We start from the raw sequence: 22541 nt of genomic DNA on the forward strand, positions 1-22541 counted from the left end.
AAAGATTTGTAAATGATTTTAATCATGGGCATTGTATATGCACATTATACTTATATCTTTCTTAAGATTCATATTTTGTGTTAGATTATCTCTATTGGGCTTTGGCTTACCCTATTTGGGAAAAACCATCTTCAGGTATTGGTAAAATACCTCCGCCAAGGCAATAGCCTGGGAGGAATAGAGCTGAAGGCTTCTCTTTTTGTACTATGTTATTGTTTTGATTCAAGCCAAGAGCTTTACATATGTTGGATTTATATCCATTTTGTTGTAACCAAGCATGGCCTTGGAATGTAAATATTTGTTTAATTTTCATTTCTTATCACTACTTGTAACATATGCTGTAGATTCAGGATGAACTATTTATGAATGTATATCGTATGTGTCACATTTTGTATATTAACTTTGATTAATGAAAGCCTATTATTTCCTTTATGTCACTTTGTACTAGTTGTTTGAAGTTAGATTATTGTAATTATTTTGGGGGCGTGGCATGGGCCCTACTTTTCGACTTGCGAGCCAAACCAGGCCAACCAGACAAAAAAGTAGGAGCCCACACGGCCCGCCATGAGCTGGCCCAAGCCTGAGCCCCCCTACCCTTCATAATTATAAAGTCCTGTAAGAAGGACAAAATTTATTATTTGAATTTTTTATTTGACTATTATACCCTCTCTTTCTTCTATTTCTTTTACTTTCTCTCTTTATCAACTCGATGGTTTTTCGTGGCCTCCACCGTCTTCATCATTTGTTGACGTTGCTTATCCTCACCGTCGGCTAGCGATTACCATTTTTACTGTCAAACCACCACCATCTCAGATTTGAGATTTACGAACTCAAACTTGAGATCAATAAATTTAGATCTGAGATAAATGAACCTACATTTGATATTTAAAAAAAAAATTGAGAAATAAAGATATTATATTAAAAAATCAAGAGTTTTTTTGTTTGTTTGCTCATAGATATAAAAGTAAAATTTTACTTTGGTTCGTTCATTATGTACTCTATTTTTTGTAACAATAAAATTTTACTTTGGTTACCAATATGCTAATATACTTAATGGTAGTAAAATTTTACTTTAAATCAGAGTAAATTTTACTCTGAAACACGTTGTGAGTATGGCTTTACAGGAGAAGGTTGCATCATGAACCAGAGTAAATTTTACTGTTTGAAAAAAATTATATCATGAGAAGAAGAAAAAGAGATATGGAGACAAAGTTCAAAAACGAAGCATCATAAGAAGAAGAAGAGAGAGAGAGAGAGAGAGAGAGAGAGAGAGAAAGTGATCTCAGATCTGAGGTTGTGGATGCCACGAGCGATAGTGGTGTGGAAGACAGTAGAGAAAGAGTTCCATTGTTAGTGGTAGAGGCGCCAGTGGAGAGCGATGATAATGTCGGTGGAGTGAAATAGTAGACTGGAAAAAAAATATCAAATAATACTTTTTCAATAAAAATTACAATGAATTCTATTAACATTAGGCCTGTTTGGTGTAGCTGTTAAAACAAATTATAGATTATAGCTTAACAAATTATAGATTATGACTTTAATCAGAAGCTGTTAATCTATTTGGTGTAGCTGTTGGATTATAAATTTAAGTTGTTGAGTAGTGTTTGTTAAATAATCTGTGAAGTAGCTTTTTTGAATTAACTTTTATTTTTTGTTATTCACTACTTGTCTACATTTCTTATAAATAATAATAATAATAATAATAATAATAATAATAATAATAATAATAATAATAATAATAATAATAATCTATAATCCATTTGGGTCTCTTTCTATTTTTTAAAAAATAAAAAATAAAAAAAAATCTAAGAGTATAATTGTAAGTTAACAAGTCCACAACAGAAGCTGAAATCAGAAGTAAGGGATGAACAACTTCTCAGAATCAACTTTTTTGAGTTAAAATAAATTATTGGAATTAGAAGCTGTTTGAAATAAGTTTAATCAAACTGTCTAAAATAACTTTTTCCAGGCTAGAAGCTATAAGTTGACTCAAAAAAGCCCAAAAAACACCTCCATTATGATAAGAGGATCGATTCATGTGTTACTATAACTTGAATTATTTTTTTTTTAATTTTTATTTTATTAAATATCCAATGAGCTATTATTGACATTTTACTTCATGCATGTTATTGTAGTTGTAGGAAAAATAAGAGATAATACATAGTGAAAATAAATAGATTCGGGATACCTTTTACACTCAAACTGAATCCATGGATCATGTGGATAAATCACGTGCCTCCATTGATGTTTTCGAATAATTCCCAGTAGTGGGGTAGAACTACTGGAGAATTACCTATACTTTTCACAGTGCAAAAGCATGGTTGTTTTCCATAGCAGATAGCTAGAGAGAGAGAAAAAACTTTTTCCAGAAAAAACTATTCGGTCAAACCCATAATCATAATACATAATATGTATCAGTGATATATTAGAAAGCGATGTAACTACCCACAACTCTATCTCCCCACAAGATGAGATTGTGGGTTATTCACCTGTATCCCTAGGATAAGGTGGTTTGAATTCAAACTAACAAAGTCACTTAACAGCTATCATGGTCACCCAAACTAGGGTCCAAAACCTAACCCGATTTCCAACGGTAATGACATACACTAATCTTTCCATTATGCATTCATTACATTTCTTAGAGTGCTTAAGAATTTTTTATTGTTACTGTTATAGTTATTGTTGGAGTCTGCTAACAAGAAAGTGAATTATAGAAATTTGAGAAGTATCCTTCTAAGTTCTAACTATCATCAGTTTTTGTTGATTTGTCAGATAGAAAAGGTTCCTCCAAATCAATTTTGATACTACTCATCCTCTCTTCAGATTCATCTACCAGGATTTGCACTATTTTTGTTTGATCATTTTCCAACTTTGGATCTCTCTCAACTTTTGACTCTTGAAGATCTTTGGCTTTACCCCATAGCACAACATATAATCCAAGAATCACACCAACGCCACCTATCAAGCTGAAGCAATAGAAATCAATTTTAGACTCCAACAAATAAAAACTATCACAAATATATCAACAATCAAATGCAGGGAGAAAAAAATAAAGAAAAAAAAAATGTAATTAAGAAATACAACCTAACAAATTGACGAGAGACATAGCAGTTGTTGTTCCAAAGTTGTGTTACTCAAGGTCTTATACCGTTTGAAAATGCAACGAAAATTTAAAGTATTTGCCACGTTACACAATCAATGACAAACAAGTATTTCTGATAATGCCCAAAAAATTATGAAATATGATAGAAAATAGGGTAAATTACACTAACCTCCCATGAGATTTAAAAAAATAGGCAAGGCCTACAATTTTAGTATAATTATGTCGACCCCCTTTTAGTAATGTTAAATAGATCGAAATTGATGTAGATGGTGTGAAAACATATAAATATAAGCAACGAAAATTATGCATTTTAGTGTAAAATAGATGATGACATTATTTTTCCATCCATGTGACTAACGAATTATTGATAAAATAAGATCAAGTGTTATGTGCATTAAGATCTTAAGAGAATCCAATATAAATATGTCAAAACTGTAAAATTTGTTGTATTTTTTTTGAAACATCAAGGGCAAAAGGGTTAGTCCAAGAAAGTAATATAGCAAAAGGGCAAAGTGACCAAAGAGGTTGCAATTTTGAAAATGATGGGTAGGTGTAGCCCTTTATTTATAGAATTCTACAAACATTTTCAACATAAACATTAGTAATAGGTGTCTTTATTTAATGGACATGTTTATTTTTTGAGAAATTACTCCACAATGAATATCAAAGGAAAAATTTACAAAAAATAGGTAAACAATATAAATATTAATTATTAAAATCATAAACTTTTCTACTAATGTATAACAAATTTTTAACTTTGAAAACATGATTCTTTGAATTGCTTTCAATTTTGAAACTTAAAATTAAAAACAAGAAGTTGAGATAATAATACCTTCCAACATAGAGCTCTTCATGTAAGAATATAGTAGCAAAAATGGTCACTATAACAGTGCACAAAGGAGTGAACATTGCAGAGAACAGTGGACCTCTACGAGAAATGCACCATGCTTGAACAAAGAATGAAACTGCCGATCCCACTATTCCCTATTTGTTAATTTCATTTAAAATTCAAATTCAATGATCTTCATATTCATAAAACAAAATAAATTGCTTTTGAAATATTCCTATACCAAACCCTAATACTTACCGCAAATAAACAACAACCAAGTTCAAGATACGAATGTAATTTCCAAGCTTCTAGGTTTGGCTCTAGGAAAAATGCAACTGCTGCTGATTGCAATGTGGCCATGAAACACATCCAAGCGGATAGCGAGAGGTGGTCAGGATAACTTGCTGAAACCGGTACCTAGTTAAAGTTGTAAATGATTTTTAGTGATCATAGTAAAATGTAAATTGATATGTGCTGGAAATTGGGTCAAATTTAGAACCCATACCTGATTGGTTCATCCATGGAGGCATAACCTAAGAACCATAAAGGGAGACCTAGTCAAAGTGGACTTGGATTAACTTAGGCTGGAGATAAGTCTGATTAACCCACTATCTCATCTCTTAAAGAGATAGAGTTGTGGATGGTTATAACTCTCCCACATAATAAACCTATTATTTTGGGAAGAGTAAGATTTTAATTGTATAGGTAATCAGTATCTTTTTCTCTCCGTCCTACACTCTCTATTCTTTCTCTCTCCATAAAAACACAAAATAACATTTATACGATGAATAGTATGGATAGTTATCTAGTAGTTCAATTCCATTGTTGGGAATTGTTCAAAAATATCAATGGAGGCACGTGACTCACTCACATGATCCATAGATTCAGTTTTAGCGTAAAAGGTATGGATTGAATCCATTAATCCGCTATGTATAAATATTCCTACATTGGTATCAGAGCCAATATTGGGTGTTTTGTGTTATTTGTGCATGAATATATGTATAGATATGATTTGTGCATAAAATTGATTTTTTTTTTGAACCATCTCTGATTGTGTTGAATTTCATATATGTTGTATTTTATATTATTTAGATCATATCTGCAAAGTTTTACAAAAATCGAATGGTCGACTTTTGAGAAAAATTGAGATTTATATCTAATTTTCGTAACTTTGACTGCATCCTGGTTTTACAAGCTTTGTTTTCATGTTGTGAAAATTTTAAGTTTGAAATCATTGTTTCAAAATCTTCGAAACGGTATATTATGAGACTGATTTTGACTTACGATTGAGGAGAAAACTCAAACCCTACTTTTGGATAAAAGTTGGAGCCATTGGAGAACAAGATGAATTTGTTGACGTCATTGGCACTGACACATGCGTTGACGTCATTCACTTAGGTAAGCACTAATATAGACACTGTTAAGGCTTTGTTTGGTTGGTTTTAATTTAAAAACCATGTTAATTGCTTTCAGATTATTTGTTATAATTCTGATTGAAGCGTGGCTTATACTATTGGACTCGTAATTCAGTTTTCTACAACATGTTAAAATTTCAGAATTTTTTGAAAAGTAAAATATTTTTCATCAATACATAATTCGATATTTTTACGTTAAATTTCAAACTTAGATTTTGAGCTTGGAATTTTTTACAGTAGACTACTTATGTAATCTTATTTAGTGGTATGATTTTGTATTTTTTTTTCCAGATTTGATAATATTTAATTCTGATTTTCTATGTAATTATTAATTACTTGTAATTCTAGACAATTTCAGAAAATTGCAGAAATTATAGAAATATGTTATGGTATTATTTAAATACTGTATACAACATGTTAAGTTCGTTTAAATGATTAGAACTTATAGTATGTTGTTGTTTTAAATAGCATGATTTATTTATATTGGTGAATTTTAATTCTATGATTCAATATTCTAGTAAGTTTTCATTTATGAATTAACATAGAGATGCTAAATATTTTATCATGCTTTAGGCATGCCATAGTTAGTGGGAGGTTGTTCTGTTGAAAGAAATCTTTGTAGATTTACTCCCGAAAACCAATATTTTTGCACATGAATTAAATTAAATTTTGGATAATTGTCACTTATGGCGCAAGAGATGATTACGAGTATAGCGGATTTTTGATCTTGCAACTTGTGTAATATTGTCACTATTTAATTTAGATTTTTGTGGTAAAATTATATTATGATATGGTAATCAAATTAATTCCAATGCGCATTTTTTCCTCTAATTGACTTAGCTTACGGAAGTTAATTTGGTTGACCTAGACTTAGTAGAGATGTTTAAAAGTGAACAATGTAATCCTATTCTTTAGATGAGCAGAAAGTTTTGGAGACTTTAGGTCGGACCTTAATTGAGCTAAAGCAAGAAAATATGACTCAACATTGTTGTGGTTTTGTTGCCTTGTTTGGCGCAATAAAAACTGATGTGTGCGTTATGATTTGCAGCATGATTGACGAGTTTGGAGTTGTGAAATTAGTAAGCCCTCAATAAATCTAGATATGATCCTAACAATTGAGCTGTGTGGATTGACTTTGTAATTTAACTTGTAATAATATTGCGTCATTGGATGAAGCAACATCCAAGAGTCACGTCATCCACGAAATGCAAGCTTAAATGAGTTAGTCATTAAGTGTAAGACGAGTAGTCAATATGAGCTGTGTTTTGTTCTCTACCCAACTGATAGGAGTAGATGGAGCAAAATTTCACGCACTATGATAGTGTGTGTTGAAGTATCACTTGAAGTTAAAGATTAGCGCTTAGAAGCTGCAAAAATCTATTAACACTAAGTGAGAAGATTAGTGGCTACAAAATTTATTAGCACTACCAACTTGTCTAAGTCTGGACACTTAGGCCTCGTTTGGGAACAAGCTATTTTAGTAACTTTTTAATTTTTTACGAAATGATGTGCAGAATAAAGAGAGTAATACGACAACTTATAGTGACTTTTGGCTTTTTCGCTAAAATAGTTACTCCTCAAACGAGGCCTTATCGTTTCCACACTTGAGTGTGAGACATAAAGAGGTGCTTCTTTGTATGATTTCTTAGCTAGGCTAATGCTTTTGAATGGCATTTACCACTAAGCGCAAAAATTACAGCATAGTAATGAAAAGGTCAAGGCAGACAAGGTTGTTATGACTCTAAGAATCTGACGTATCGCTCGTGAGAGCATTGTGTTGAATTAGACTTTTTAGCCTAATTCACGCTTAAGTCGCTTCAAGAGCTGTCATAGATTGATTGCTTATTCTCTCATTCATGTGAATAGTAGAATTAATTGCAACTAACTATGAAGTGAGAAACCGAGAGCGCAAGAGAAGTATATTCATGTTTCAACTAGATGCAATAAAGTGTATAGAGAATACAAATTGACTTGAAGGTGCAGGGGATTAGCAATTACTAGTTAAATTTGAGACTTAGGCGCACTTGATATCTCCATGACATTCCTTTATGATCTAGTAAACATTAGTTAGTCATGAGTCATTACCTAGTTGGGTGTAAACTTTTACACTTGTTTTTGACAACTCACACATTAGGATGATTGGAATTAGTTTATGATATTAGTCATGAACCGATAGCTTATTGTACTTAATCACATTGACAAAAAGGTGACACAGATGGTTTGAGTAGGCCCTCTTGGGCCTACTCGCTTCTGACATCTTGCTCTCATGTGAATGTGCAACTTTGTTCACAATGGCTGGGCACAAGTAAGTTAGAAAGCCGCAAAAGGGCTTATGTATTGGTGTATTTGGTCACATAAAGTTTTTTTAGCAGAGGTGACGTGAATAGAGTTTTGGAACTTTATAAGATAGAGAATTGTAAGTATGGTGCTTTATGTAGCCTAGTTAAGAATGTAAAGAAATTTCTAATATCCTAGGGATAGTGGGAGCAACGTGTCTACTAGTGGATTACTCCATTAGAGAATAATACTCTACATTCTTAGTTGCGTGGTAGTGAATGTGAAAATTTTTCACATCATCCCTAGGTGATTGAGAGGGAAACATTTATGATTACTCCAAGCCTAGGATAGTGTCAAAGGCACTTTAGTCCCCTGTTTTTAGAAAGTGGATCAATGTTACGCATTTTAAAATGAAATCTTTAAAGATTAACAATTTCTAGGATTTGGTTAACTTTCTGTTATGACGCGAAATTGTTCTAAAGTTATGTGTGATTTGGATAATCATTTTCGAGACATAAGGCTCGCTAGATACTGAAAAGTCGCACCATTGAGGATGGTATAGACCATGAGAAGACTTCCTCATAGGGACTGAGACTTACTTTGACTTAGGCTATGATTGACATTAGTTCGAAACTTTACTTTGTGGACATTATGACCCAACTTCTCCTTGGAAAATTAGATAAGTATATCTGTAGGGATTTACCTTCTGCTTTTATGGCGAAAAGATTGGAGCGTAAAAGATTGCTAGTTCCGATAAATCATTTATTGCCGAAAATAGTTATCCAAATAGTGATTCTTAGATTTCATCGAGCCATGATGGGCCAGCGATGATCGATGAAGACTACTGAGGCATGATCAATGGTCCAAAAGAAATTTTTCCTTACTTAGTCATTATGAGCCAGGAAATTATAGGGTTGTTGCCACCTAGGGTTGGCAGTCCTCTGTTTTAGACATGATAAACATGGGTGATGTAATTTATATGCTCAGATGTATGATTCTTAGGGATTATTCTGGGACAATTCTTGGTTTGTCTTTAATGACTTACATAAGGAATATCCTAAAATGATTCTAGATGCGAAATTGCAAACCCATTAACTTATGCAAGCTAGAGCCTCAACTGTTGAGTGAATCCTCATATTGTCTCTGGGAGAAACAGATAATCTATATTCCTTGATCTTTTGTTGTGGGAGCCTGAAGCACGCTATGTGGGTGTATTCGGCATGATGAGTGTTGTCTTTCATAAATGGTCAACTAAGTAGTTTAGACCATGACCTTGCTCATTAGACTATCGAATAAGATGCTCTACTGGTTGTGTATAAATTTGTCCCTTATAAGATTCAATGCTCTAGTTGGGCACATCTTGAATGAACGCAAATTGGTCACTAGAGTGTCTTTAGAGAGGTAGTTGCGCAAGAGGTAGTGATCATGAATCACTTTGTGTGAGACGCACATGGTGGATTCCGTTGTATATGCTTATTGCAAGAGGTGCTAGTAGGCCTATGTTTGGAATTTAGAATTGTGCAAACTATGGTTGTGTTTTTCAATCGATAGCTTGTTTTTGTGAGATTATAGGATATTGATGCTATTATAGTTTGTGTCATAATGATTAGCAGATGATAATGTCAGAAGGCAAGATTAGCTCACTCACACAAGCAATCGCCCTTGGCTCTTGGGAGTAAGCAAGGATAAGATTAGTGGTTTATTTTATTTTGGAGCCAAGAAAGGCTTAAAAGTATTCACTATGTGCATCACCTTGGTTGTAGCCAAAATGAGGTCTTGTTAAAGACCAACATGGATGTTAGTACCCACTTTCCATGTTATGCCTATTATGATTAGCTGGATATGAGATCTCATTTGGTGTCTAGAAAGCAAGCAAATAGAGAATTCGGGTTAGGCGCCAGAAAGTGACAATGTACACTTAAGAGTGACTAGACTAAGATCTATATGGTGTATCGAGTATGACGTCACTCTTTGGAAGAGTTACTCCACCGTAGCATGTATTCATACTACATGTGCGTGGCAACCAAGTAATAAGATGAGAGAATGGATCCTTGCTTCCTCACCGTGTGAGTCTTACATGTCATTATTGATATGACTTTTATTTTTGTACCCTTTTGTGACCTTTGACTATGTCATAAGGTAAGGGGTTGATGTTCTGCTACTTTAGTATATTGCCCGTGGTCATGAATGATTAGGCGTTAAGGGACATCACTGGGAAAGTGGTCAATCCTAAACTAAATGACACAGGGGCGAAGGGAAGATCGTCTAGTATTACATCGTTGTTGTATATTCACTATCGGAAACTCACATCACTCTATATTAAGTGTGAATATATTGCATGATATGAGAGGATCGAGCATTCTTTATGAAGGATTAGAGATTCTTTTTGGACCGGTGTAATTAGATGAGTTTGGAGTAAATGAGATGCTATTTTTATTTTCAGGTTGATGTCTCTATACTGGCTCTTTTTGAGTTTCTAGTGTAGAACTCCCACATGCAGGTCTTCTCAAGGGTCACACGGTCCATTGGCTAGCATGATCGTGTTTGATGGATAGATTGAGATAAAGGAAGCGCAGTGTCATGCCATCGCATGTTCGAGTCAGAGTTGTTGGAAATTGGGTCGGGTTTAGAAACCATACTTGATTGGGTGGCACATGGTGGCATGACCCAAGACCCATAAGAAGATACCTAGTCAAAGTGGACTTGGATTAACTTATCCTGGGGATAAGTGTGATTAACCCACTATCTCATCTCTTGAAGAGATAGAGTTGCGATGGTTATAACTCTCCCACATAATATATGTATTATTTTTGGGAGAGTAAGATTTTAACTGTATAGGTAATTAGTATCTCTCTCTCTCTCTCTCTCTCTCTCTCTCTCTCTATCTCTCTCTCTCCTACACTCTTTATTCTTTCTTCCTCTATAGAAATATTGAATAACCTTTATACTATAAATAGTATGGGTAGTTCTCTAATCGTTTTATTCCATTGTTGAGAATTGTTCGAAGACATCAATGAAGACACGTGATTCACCCACATGATCCATGGATTCGATTTGAGCATAAATGTATAAATTGAATCCGCTAATCCATTATGTATAAATATTCCTACAATGTGAATTTCGAAGAGCTTAATATACCTGTAAAATTAGCCATAATGACCAGCAACAACTGCTTCCGAAGAGCAAAAGACAACCAAGCAACCAGTCATCACCTCCCGTGCCCAAAAGAAGTTTTGGTGGTAGGAATTTCAAGTTCAATAACTTTGGCCCTCTTAAGAATGCCATTGAAACAGCTCCGGTTACACAGAAGACTGTTCCTAGAATCTTCGCCATACTTCTCATGCTTCGGATATTTAGTTTCTCCAGACTGATAATTTCATACATTTTGTGAAAGATGTTATGTTATTGGATAAATTCAAAGCATAATGTGATCAATAAGTTTTTGGTAAAAAAGAAAGAATTTAAATGAAAATACCTTAGGTATAGAGATGGATATATTTTTCGACATGAGCATGGTCACTTATATTTTTAGTGTAGATGGAATGAAATTTGATTCTGATCAATTGGGTATACAGTTTTAATTTTGTTGTAGGAAAATTTTAACAAATTCTTGCCAATATGAGAAGAACATACTCAAGTTATAAAAAGGAAATTGAAACTAATGAAGTGCTTGATAATCAGATTCAACACTTAGAATTAAATGTATTAAGTGATAGCCAATTAAATCTATTTCATAACCACAATTGATATCACGTAAAAATTTAAGTGCCTTATGTAGGTTAAAATTAAAAAAAAAATTTATATGAAATTTACTTAGTTATGACTAAATTTATACACTATTACAAACTTATCACCACCACTGCTACCACTACCACCACCACAACCAATACCATCATGCCACCACTACTACCATCGTTACCACCATTACTATCATGCCACCGCCACCACCGCCACCACCATCATGCCACTACTACTACCTTCATCACCATTATTGTCGTCATAAGCAACACCATTATTTTACTACCACTACCGTAATCGCTACCGCTACCGCCATGCCACTCCCACCACCACTATTAATGCTACCATTACCTCCACTATCATGCTGCCGCCGCCGCCACCACAACTACCACTACCTTTATCACCATTGTTATTGTTGCCATAAGAGCATCCCCAGCATCCTACTTAAATTTTACCCTAAAATATTATTGAAAAATTCATTCCCTATTTTAGGAATCACTTTTTCATTTACTTTATCTAACAAACTCCCTATTCTTTCCCTAAAATATTATTAAAATATTCTTTCCCTATTCTTTCACTTTTTCATCTTCTTCTTGGATTTTCTAAACTGGGATGATGTTCACCCAGGTTCTCTTAGGTTCTCTCTCAGGTTCTTTGACAAATTGATATATATATATATATATACCCAGGTTCTCTCTATCTCCATCTATCCATGATTGTGTGTACAATATATAAGCTTCAATTATTTGGCTTATTTGAGGATGGATAGAGCAAAGCAGAGTAGTGAAGAGGGTGGTCGACTAGCCGGTCAACCAGCCGCACATTCGAGTGGAAGACCAGTAAAGGAAATTTTAGCCAGATCACTCATTTGAGACATCCGGGTGGATGACCACTGTCAGATATGAGGGAGCTACAATGACTCCCTACTAATAGGGAGTCACTGTAGCAAATAGGGTGGCGTATAAGGGAGCTGATGTTGTGGTATAAGAGAACTCCAACCCCCTAAAATAGGTAAGGACATGATTTAGGAGCTCTGCTAGGGATGCTCTAAGTACCACCATTTTTTTACTATCACTACCATCGTTACTGTTACCACCATCACCACGCTACCACCGCCACCACTACCACCATCACCACGATCATCACAATAGAAAATTTTAAATATACAATTTCAAAATAATAAATTTTATATTTGATCTTATATGTATATATATATATCGAACAACTTTTTTTTAGTTTATCACTTAAATTTTTTTCTAACAGTTTTTCAGTTTAAAAAAATTCAGTATTCGGTTTTCAATTTTCAGTTTAAAAGTGGGTGTTTGGGATTTATTTTTATAGTAGTTTTTTTAGTTCACTTTTTCCTTTTTTTTTTTCATTGTCTTTAGATTCTTTTTTTTTTTTATAATTTTCAAAAAGTTTTAAGTTTTTAGGTTCTATTCGACTAGACGATCAAAAAGAGTAAAAAATCATTTAAAAAATTGGAAAAAAATCCACTAGAGGAAAAAAAAAAAAAAAAAGAAAGAAAGAAAGAAAGAAAGAAAAAACAGTTACCATTTTTGGCCATTTTTAATTTATAGATTATTCTACACTATATGGACCCAAAAATTTAAAAAAAACATTTGACATTGAAAAGAAAAAAAATTTAACTAGATGTCAAACAACCTCTAAGTTATTCCAAGTTGCATATCAAAACAAAATCCATATGTTGGCATGATGAGATTTGACTTATACAATAAATGAAGAACATGGCCACAACCAATTAAACTAAAAAGTGAAATCTACATGGATCTTGTTAGAGGAGGGATATTCCAACAAAGGGGATATCGCCCAAAATTCTCGCTTGTTGTCTCAAGCTTTCACCCCACTTACATGATGGAGTAAAACAATTAATTTTAATTTGAAATATGTCACATTGTGCAATCGTGGAAATGAATTTATTAAGTATTATCTACAGTATTAATATGGTCATATCATAAATAAATTTTTGTAATTTATTTGTATAATTAAGATGGCTTAAATAAGAGGGACATGACTTCTTCTTTTTTTTTTCATTTAAAAAAAAGTAGTGATCCTGTGCGAATGCATATATGCGGCAAATTAAATGCACTATTTATTTAGATAGAAATAGTTTTCTCACCAAAAGTATTTTTTCAGATATTATTTTCTTTTTAGGTGTTTTTGGTAAGGAGGAGGATTTCTCCCGGTCTAGATTTTGAATTGGAGGGTACTGTTTGGGTCCATGAGGCCCACCCCGAGTTCTATTTCGATGATCCGAACTATTCATTTTGTCTGACGCTTTATGTATTTCATCCATGAAAAAATTAGGTCGATCCGATAACTATAATTTGTTCAATTTATTATGTTTCTCACTGAAAAAATGTATGGTTTATTTTAAAAAACACAATTGTTATTAATTTTTTTAGTGAAAAATTGAATAAGTTACAGTTATCGAATCGATCTTTTTTTTTTTTTTTTTTTTGTGGATAAAATACGCGAAGTGCTCGATTTAATAAACGATTCAGATCATCGAAATAGGGCCCGTGATAGGCCTCACGAGTCCAAACAACACCTCCAGTCCAGATTTTGGATGGGAGAGAATCCTCCTAGAAAGTTTTCATATTCATGTGGTGGCCATTGAGAATGGATGTTTTTGCGATTTTACCCGATAAGAGTTGCCATTACAAAAGTTATGGCGGGGACTAGATTTCCCATTGCACTTCCCATTGAAGATGAAGCCAAGTACAAACCCTCAAAGTAGATGTTCTGGTTGATTGTAACACTGTCAAAATAAATAAATAAATAGATAAAACATGAGTACTAAACCTTAACATAAAATGGAACTCAAAAGAAAATAACGTCATATGAAAATTTACCCAACAAGAGAAGCCAAAAATATCAAGGAAAAGCTCTTCAACCCCAAACATGGCCTACTAGTGTTTCTCCTGCACCAAGAAAAAAAGGGTTATGTTAATAGAAGTCTAATGGAAGAGAAAAATTACCAAAAAAGTAGTTGTTTATCCCAAAACACTTCCATATATTTGGAAAGATAAATTACACTTGTAGTCTATATAAGCTATTTTTTATGTCAATTTGATTCTTGTAAGTTCAATTGTAGTAGTTTTGCCCTTTAATTTTTTACAGTGTCAATTTAATCCAATTGATAATATCTATTAGAAAATTGAACAGTTATCAAAGACAAAATGATAAATTAAAAGAGAATGAATCATTTTAAATTTTATGTTAACAACAGGAGCTTCTATTTTCACACAAAATTTCCTCTTGGTGCATTGTTTTTGTTTTTGTTTTTTGGGTTTGGAAATCAACTTCCAAATAAAACTATATGGATAAAAAAATCAACTTCTGAATAAATGATTTGATTGGGCTGTATGTTTGTTTCAGAAGTTGATTTTTTAACTGAGATAATGTAATATGTAGAAACAAAAACTTCTATTAATCCCTCAATCACTTTACAGAGAACGAATAAACTATTTCTTCTTTAATTTCAGTTCAATTTTTAAAATATGCTTTTTGCTATTGGACTAATGTCAACTCTATGAACTATAATTAGCAGTTTGAGAGAGAGAGAGAGAGAGAGAGAGATGATGATGATGATGTTACACAGACCTTGTGAAATAAGCTATAGGAGCAATGGCCAAAGTAGCAATGGCTTGCCCGTAGACAACAAAAATCGTAGGGCTCATTCCTTGCAAGAGAGCAGCCGTGGTTGAGAGAGCTACCAATGCATAACTGACTTGCAATCCAAACATAGCCAGTGCTGGCATGTAATCACCAAACCCACCCATATTATGATTTGCTTTTTCCCAAAGAAAAATGTGACCACTGCGCCAAATAAGTAATGTTGCACTACTATCACAACTAGCCTCTATATATAGATCTCCAAATTCACTTATGTGTAAAAAAAACAGGCCAAATGAGTTGTAACAGAGTGGAATATGGTATTTACCTGAGGAAGGGTTGTTTGTAAGGAATGTTGACTGACAGTCATATGACTTCTCACAAATTAAGGGATAAAATAATTCAAAAAATTATCCAAAAATGAAGGAGACGCTGACATGTCATTGATCTGGCCCCATCTTAGCGTCTTTCATGATTTTTTTACATTAATATTTTATTTAATAGGCCTTAAAAAATATTAATAATTCGAATCACTAAAATAGGCCCCAAAATAGGCTCACAAAACCTAACAGTATCTCTTTAATTATCCAAGTCGAGAGCATCCAAACCCAAAAAGGAAATGTATGATCAAATTTATAAATTAAGCTTGAATTTATGTTATATATTTTACTTTTGAGTAAATTATATCATTGGTTGTTTTAATTTGAGCAAAATTTCACTTTGATTTCCATAGTATCAATTTTATTAATTTAATTCTCATACTTTTAATTCCGTTATAATATGATCTTTCCTTCAGTTATCGTTAACTATTAGAGAGCAAAAAAAATAGTAGTGAAATTGGAGTGATCAAAATATTCCCACAGAAGTTGAATGTGCCTTTTCTTTCTTTCTTTTTTTTCTTTTTTTTTCTTTTGGGTCCAAACTAGTGATGGCAATTGACAGGAGAGATCATATAGAACAGATTTCAAGATGTGAGGTATAAATTGATAAAATCAAAAAAGAAAAAGTAATCAACATGAACTTTGGTTTAAATTAAAAATAAATAAAAATCAATAGTATAATTTCCCCCTTCTATTGTTTTTTTTTTTTTTGAAATTTTTTTAAGTACTTTTTAGTAAACTAGTTATTATTATGATTGGTTGCCTAAATTTTTTCAATATGGAAGCCAAGTAAGCATGACTAGACACCTTATGCCAATACGTTGAATGTGCTCTTCTTCAAAGTACATTATTAGTGTCGTAGACGTCTTTGTGTTTGTCAACCTGGCGCTGATAGGTGGCTGAGCTGGAGGATATCAACTTATATTAGATTTTTTAAATTGATTTCGAATATTCACTTTCACATGGAAATCTAATGATTATTTTTTTGGGTTAGTGTCTGTAATGCTGGCATTGACAAGGATATGCTTTATCAATTTGGCATCTTATACCGAAAGAGAAAATAAAAGGTTTATTGGCGAGAAATTCATATTTATGAGGGATGTGGTATTAGGTTTAACGATAAATCTTTTTTTTTTTTTTTTTTTTTGGTGATAAGGACCTATTAAAAAAGTTGTTGAAAAATTGGTAGGGAACGTTGCTGGTGGTAATCGGCGATGATGGTTAGTAGCGGTAGCTGGTGGTAGTAAAATAAATAAATATATGACATTTAGACAAATAGATAGATAGAAAAGTGACACGTATAAATATATATAATTGACATTTAAATAGATAGATAAGTATGATTCGTACAAATAGGTGTCATTTTGGACAAGTAGATCTCTTTTTGAACCCAAAAGATTAAAGCTTGGATCTATTGACTCAAAAGTTTAAAAAATAGACATATAGGCTAAGTGCTCGAAAATAAAACATGAAACACAGCTTACATAAAAATAGAAGAAGATAGATATCAAGAGGTCTTTTTTTTTTCCTCCTCATTTTTTGGGTACTTTTTTTAGGAAAAATTACAAAAATCCTAGAGTTTGACCGTCATAACAAAATAAACTCTAAATTTTAATTTTATCAATTTAAATTTTAATCTTTTGATTTGTTTTCACTACAAACAACTAGCTTATTTCCATTGAATAAAACCAACTAAAAAAATTAATATTTAAGTTATTAACTCAATGTTGATATACATAAAATGTCTAAAATATAATTTTTATTGAGTTTAATAGTTAAAGAAATATTTTTTCTCTTGATTATACTTAACGAAAATAGGTAAATAGTTTACATTGAAACAAATCAAAAATTTAAGATTTAAAGTGATAATAAAAATTCAGAATTTGTTTTGTTACAAAGGCCAATCCCTAGGATTTTGTTTAATAATTTCTTCAATTTTTTTATTTTATTTTATTTATTTATTTTTATACTTCAACTACTTTAGTGATATCATTTGTTCATCAAGTAACCTTCTATATTTTACTGAATTCAACTTTTGAGCTCTATTACATGTACTAATGCATTAACTTAAACCTCATAATTTCATGATGGCCACATATGTGAGTTAATTGATGAGAAGTTCAATTTAGAAAGGGTGTAAGATGTTAGGTTTGTTGTTGTTTTATTTATTTATTTATTATTATTAATTTTTATTTTTTATTTTATTTTATTTTATTTTTTGAGAATTACATGCTTTGTAAAATATTATGGTAAAAAGTACATTTTATTATTTTGAAAGATATTTTGTTTTCAGTTTTACCCTTTTAATTTTTATTAACACCTATCTATTGAAATTTTTATTCTATCAGTGTAAAATTTATATCTATTGAAATTTTATCTATGTGAATTTCTATATGTTGAAATTCTTGTCCTAATTTTTATTTGTACAAATTTAAATGTCCAATTTTTTATCTGTCCAAATCACCAAGCTTCTTTTTTATATCAATTGAAATTTTCCAAACCTATTTTTCTTATTTTTAACCTATCTATTGAACACAAAACCAAAAAACAATAGTATCTGTTGAAACCCAAAACTCTAATCCTTGCCACCCCTCTCACTGGCGTCACTACCCTTCCCAACAGCTTCTAAGTTGCAACCGATTCAACGCTCGCCGCCAAGACCGCCATCTTGAGGTGAAAGAGTCATCTTGCAATTACAGACGAAGCAAAACCAATAGAGAGAGGGAGAGAGAGAGAGAGAGAGAGAGAGAGTCACTTACATCACACACACATGCACATGCACACGCACATTCCCTTTAAAACTCTTCGAAAATACGACAACTTTCAACACCATTGATGCAACTTCAAGTCCTTTTCCTCCGATCTTCGGTGACGGTCTCAAATCTGCATCAACGGCCTCTGATCTGTGTCATTGTGAAGAGATCAGCCTCATCTGATATTGTTTTTAAGCTTTCAACACCAATGGTGAATGCTCTATCGAGCCCCATCGGCAAGAGCTATAGTGATCTTGATTTAGACCCAACCTATTTATTACCTTGGAATTCGGGAAGCCATATTCATGATGGTCGTTCCTTTCTCCTTATGTTGGTTTGGCTTCAGGGGTCGATACCACCCTTGTTGGTGACGACACCGTCTTCTTTTCCTTGTCTTGTTTTGTTCCAAGGGTTAGCACCAGTTTAGGAGGTGTCGACACCTTCTTGCTGCTGTGTCCCTGGGTAGCTACTGAAATTTAAGGTCGACACCAACCTCGGTGGTGTCGACATTGCTTCTTTTTGTTGGCCTCAAGGTTCGACACTAGTTTAGGAAGGGTCGATCCTTGTCTATTGTAGAATCTGGAGTTTGTTTGCTGAAATTTAGTGTCAACACCTTGGGCCCAAGGGTTGACACCTTGTCTGTTGACTAGCACAAGTGTCTCAGCTTTTCTTCTTGAGGGTCGACACCACTGTCGCATGGGTCGACCCCTATGACTCTTTTTCTAGATTTTATCCGGCTTGGGCCCTACTTTTTGGAGATTTTTGACTTGTTATTTTGATTTAACCTTGGAGCTACTATTCTATTAATATCTAGTCACTATAAATAGACCCAAAGTCCCTTTCTCTCATTAGTGTTTCTCTTTTTCCCTCTCTCACCCGTAACCCCCCCTCTCTCTCTCTCTCTCAAAATTCACTTTATCTTACTTAAATCCTTAGATCTACTCACCTAGAGGTGTCTTCTCACCTTGATCTTTTGAGATAAAGTGTAGATTGCGTTAAGAGCTTTCCTTTGATCCGAGTGGTTCGTGATTTTGTTGACGTCGAGTTTTTTCATGTTCTTCTCTTTCACCCTTCTAAACTTGAGGTAAGGATTCTTTGTACCTGTTTATGGGTTTTAACATAGCTATTTGTTTTTATAAAACCACCTTGTGAAGGAAATGGACTTTTGAACAAATCTTAGATTTCGGGTTCAAAACTAAAAAGAAGGATTTTCAAATGATTTCATGGAAATGATTGTGGGGTTGGAAATGAGATATAGAAGTGACAAAATGGTTGTGTAGACCGCCCGAACTCCGCTCCGCGTGTGAGGGCGCGAATCGTTATTCTTAGCTACTACAGTTCGGACTCATGTCATGATTCTGAATCTAATCTCACAAAGTGCAATGTAAGACTGATAAATCACCAAAGAGTCCAAATACAGCAATTCGATTTGGAAAATCGATTTTAATCAAAAGCGCCAAACATGGACTGGTTTGCTAGATTTCAAAGTCGCCACCTAAATATTTTGTTTTGGGAAAATTTAGGAAACCCTGACTCATGCCTAAGGCCACGTGTCCGTCATCACCAAAGTTGCCTCGGCTCGGGAACTTGAGTACTAGAGGGGAAGGTCATGCAATGAGCACCCCCACTCGCTCGATCAAAGATTGGCCTTTATTAACATGATATGTTGTTTTTGAAAACACATGCGCTCTTATTCCGGTTTATTAGCTAGCTTACTATGTGATACGCACGGCATACAAGTATAGACTCAATCACGCAGATTGGAACAAAACAACTCATGTTTGTTTTTTAAAGTGGTTTGAAGGTGCTACTTGCAAGTAAGCTAAGACGCGGATTTGCGACCCTCGAGTGGGCTTAGAAAATATGATTTTGCCACTTTAAGTGGGCTTAAAACTCACAATCATCGATTTGTTCCAATCCAAGCAATCGAGCCCCCACCCACAGGCATTCAAGCAGTTATAGCAGTTAAGCACATAGCCTCCTGGAAAGCATGCTAAACATGGCAACACTTACACGCATGCAAGGATGCTAAAGCATAAACACTTACCTAGTACTCCGAGCCAAAAAAGAAACTAGTTAGTAATCAATGCATGATCTTAGCTATGTTAAGAATGCCTAATGCAACACATGCAAAAATGCGACTAAGATAGGCTCAGCTATTCTAAGATGTCATGTGAATGCGACTAGATAACTTGCATTCAAATTGGTATTGAAATACAATGCAGTTAGTATGATGAGCCGAGCCCGGTGCATGCAAGACAGATGAATGATGCAAACATGCGAGCATAAGGATGCTAATTGAAACATGCTCTAAAACTAACCATCGAAAGCTGGTAAATAAAAGGGAGAAAGAAATGGGGATTGGAAGACATGCATCACACACACGCACACTTATTACAACAGTTGTGCCCTCTCGACGAAGGGTCCGAATAATAAGCTAACTAGCTAATCTAAGCTAATTAAACTAATTATTACAAAATGAAACTAATTAACTAATTAACTAATCCTAGTTAACTAATTATTACAAAACAAATGAATGGCTAAACGTATTAACTAATTAAGTACAAAACCATTAAACTAGCTAACTAAGTAAAGCATTAAGAAGAGGTTCTCAGAGCGAGGGGTGCATGCATGCTCGGTCGCCTCACTCGAAAATACATGGCTATGCCCGAACTTGCCTCTGTTTGCATTTGATTTCAGAACACTGCAAGAGCCTCCAGATAGCTTCTACTCCATTGTGGAGACTTATAGGAAGGCTGCCGACCGCTTTTTGGTGGTGTAGACCACCTGTCGACCACCCAAACTTGCTGCAGACCATAAAAAGTGGTCGGCCAGCCACTTTTTCTGGTCTGCCGACCAGAAAATCCTGCCAAGCTACATTTTGCTACAACAGAGAACAAGAAGGGGCACAGCAGTGTATTTGCAAGATATGTGTGCATGACTACCCTCCCTATCATTGCTTAAGCTCAAGGGGGTGTGGTTCTCGACTCTTAGGCCACCAACCAAGCATCGCAATGCACGATGGCTGAAGAGCCAAGTTTGCACATTTCAATGTCGATGAATGCATAAACAACAAATAAGAGCCTTAACCTCTATCATGCTTGATCAAGAGGGTCGGCGACCGAGAAATGAGGCACGTTTCATCACTTGAAGTATGAAACATCCCTCGTTTCTCGTGTTTGGATTAACACCCTACCCAAACACAATGCAACACAACACAAGCATGATCAACCTATCAATGCTAATGGCATGCAAACACAATGCAATATAGCAACATGCAAACGCAATGTAAGGTAACAACATGCAATGCTATGTAATAACATGCAAACAATATGCTCTTCTATGAGTGCTAGAATGGCATGCTCAAGATCCTATCATGCAAACAATGCATGCATGGCAAACGTAAAAGCTAAGGCCTCAAGGCAAATGAAGTACATCATACATGAAGCATGCAAGACAATACTCAAATGGCCAACCAAACACGGACAGACCTGAGATACTTCAAAACAGTGGCCAAAACTCAACAAAACCTAGGCACAAAGAGCAAGGAATGCACATTCAACTCATGGCTCGCAAGTAAGGCATAAAGGCACAACTTTCAAACACATTGAACAGTGACATGCATGAGAATATGGCAATGCTACATGCTCTGAAATGAAGTGTTAAATGATGCCAAATCATCCAAACAACACAAATGAGGCATGCTAGAAGGCCTGGAGCATAAGGCTAGTTAAGAGCAATACATAAGAAGCATGCAATACTAAGCTTAAACTACTAAACCAGCTCTGGACAGAGCTTAACCATGCCAAGTTAAGGGTCAAGAACATGTTGAAATGGAGCTCAAGAGCTTAGGCAAACATGCATACACATTGGCTCACAAACAAGGCATGAAGACACAACTTTCAAACACCTTGAAGGAGTGGAAAATGTGAGAGTGTGGCAATGAAATATGCTCTGAAATCATGTGAGAAATGAGGCTATACCATGCAAACATCACATTCCAAGCATGCTAGAGACTTCGAAACTCAAAGCTAATTAGGAAGATTGCACCATGGCTATACAAAGCAAGGCATGCATGACCCAAAACACTTAAAAAAGAGCTTAAGTATGGAGAAACATGGACAAAATCATGCTAGAGTGTAGTCAAAATAGGCTAGAATGATGGTCCAAAGTATAGAGCGTGTTAGGCTAGCAATGTAGAATTACACTGCAAGTGTATGAAGCACTCGAGAGACACCCAAACCAGCCAAAAATAGAGTCATATCAGGTCCAAAAAGTCACAAAAACAAGCTTAAACAAATCCACAAAGGAGTGTAAAAACATGCTCATGTGATAGGCCCTATATGCATACAAACAAGACAAGAGGAGAGGGGACCGCCCCCTCTCATTTTAGGCCTCAAAACCACA

At 34.2% G+C, this 22541-nt stretch overlaps 1 protein-coding gene across 1 annotated transcript; it reads right to left on the reverse strand.

The window, feature by feature from the left end:
* Positions 1-2612: 2612 nt before the first annotated feature.
* LOC114300205 (WAT1-related protein At4g30420) lies at positions 2613-15377 on the reverse strand. The gene is made up of 7 exons (XM_028245087.2): positions 14990-15377; positions 14239-14307; positions 14028-14144; positions 10763-10991; positions 4191-4349; positions 3936-4087; positions 2613-2966 (listed from the first exon to the last, which is right to left on the reverse strand). The coding sequence occupies exons 1-7, from the start codon at positions 15166-15168 to the stop codon at positions 2741-2743; spliced, it is 1131 nt and encodes a 376-aa protein (XP_028100888.2). The 5' UTR covers positions 15169-15377; the 3' UTR covers positions 2613-2740.
* Positions 15378-22541: the final 7164 nt, after the last annotated feature.

Source organism: Camellia sinensis, chromosome 4 (genome assembly GCF_055761805.1).
Source record: "Camellia sinensis isolate YWXY chromosome 4, ASM5576180v1, whole genome shotgun sequence".
Taxonomy (NCBI): Eukaryota; Viridiplantae; Streptophyta; class Magnoliopsida; order Ericales; family Theaceae; genus Camellia; species Camellia sinensis.

Excerpts from the sequence above, each read along its gene's own strand:
- LOC114300205 (XM_028245087.2), bottom strand. The coding sequence starts at position 15,168 with ATGGGTGGGTTTGGTGATTACATGCCAGCACTGGCTATGTTTGGATTG. Across the intron at positions 10,992-14,027 it reads GTAATGGCAACTCTTATCGG|TCTGGAGAAACTAAATATCC; the intron begins GTAAAATCGCAA and ends TGAAATTATCAG. Across the intron at positions 4,088-4,190 it reads TTGGTTGTTGTTTATTTGCG|GGAATAGTGGGATCGGCAGT; the intron begins GTAAGTATTAGG and ends ATTAACAAATAG.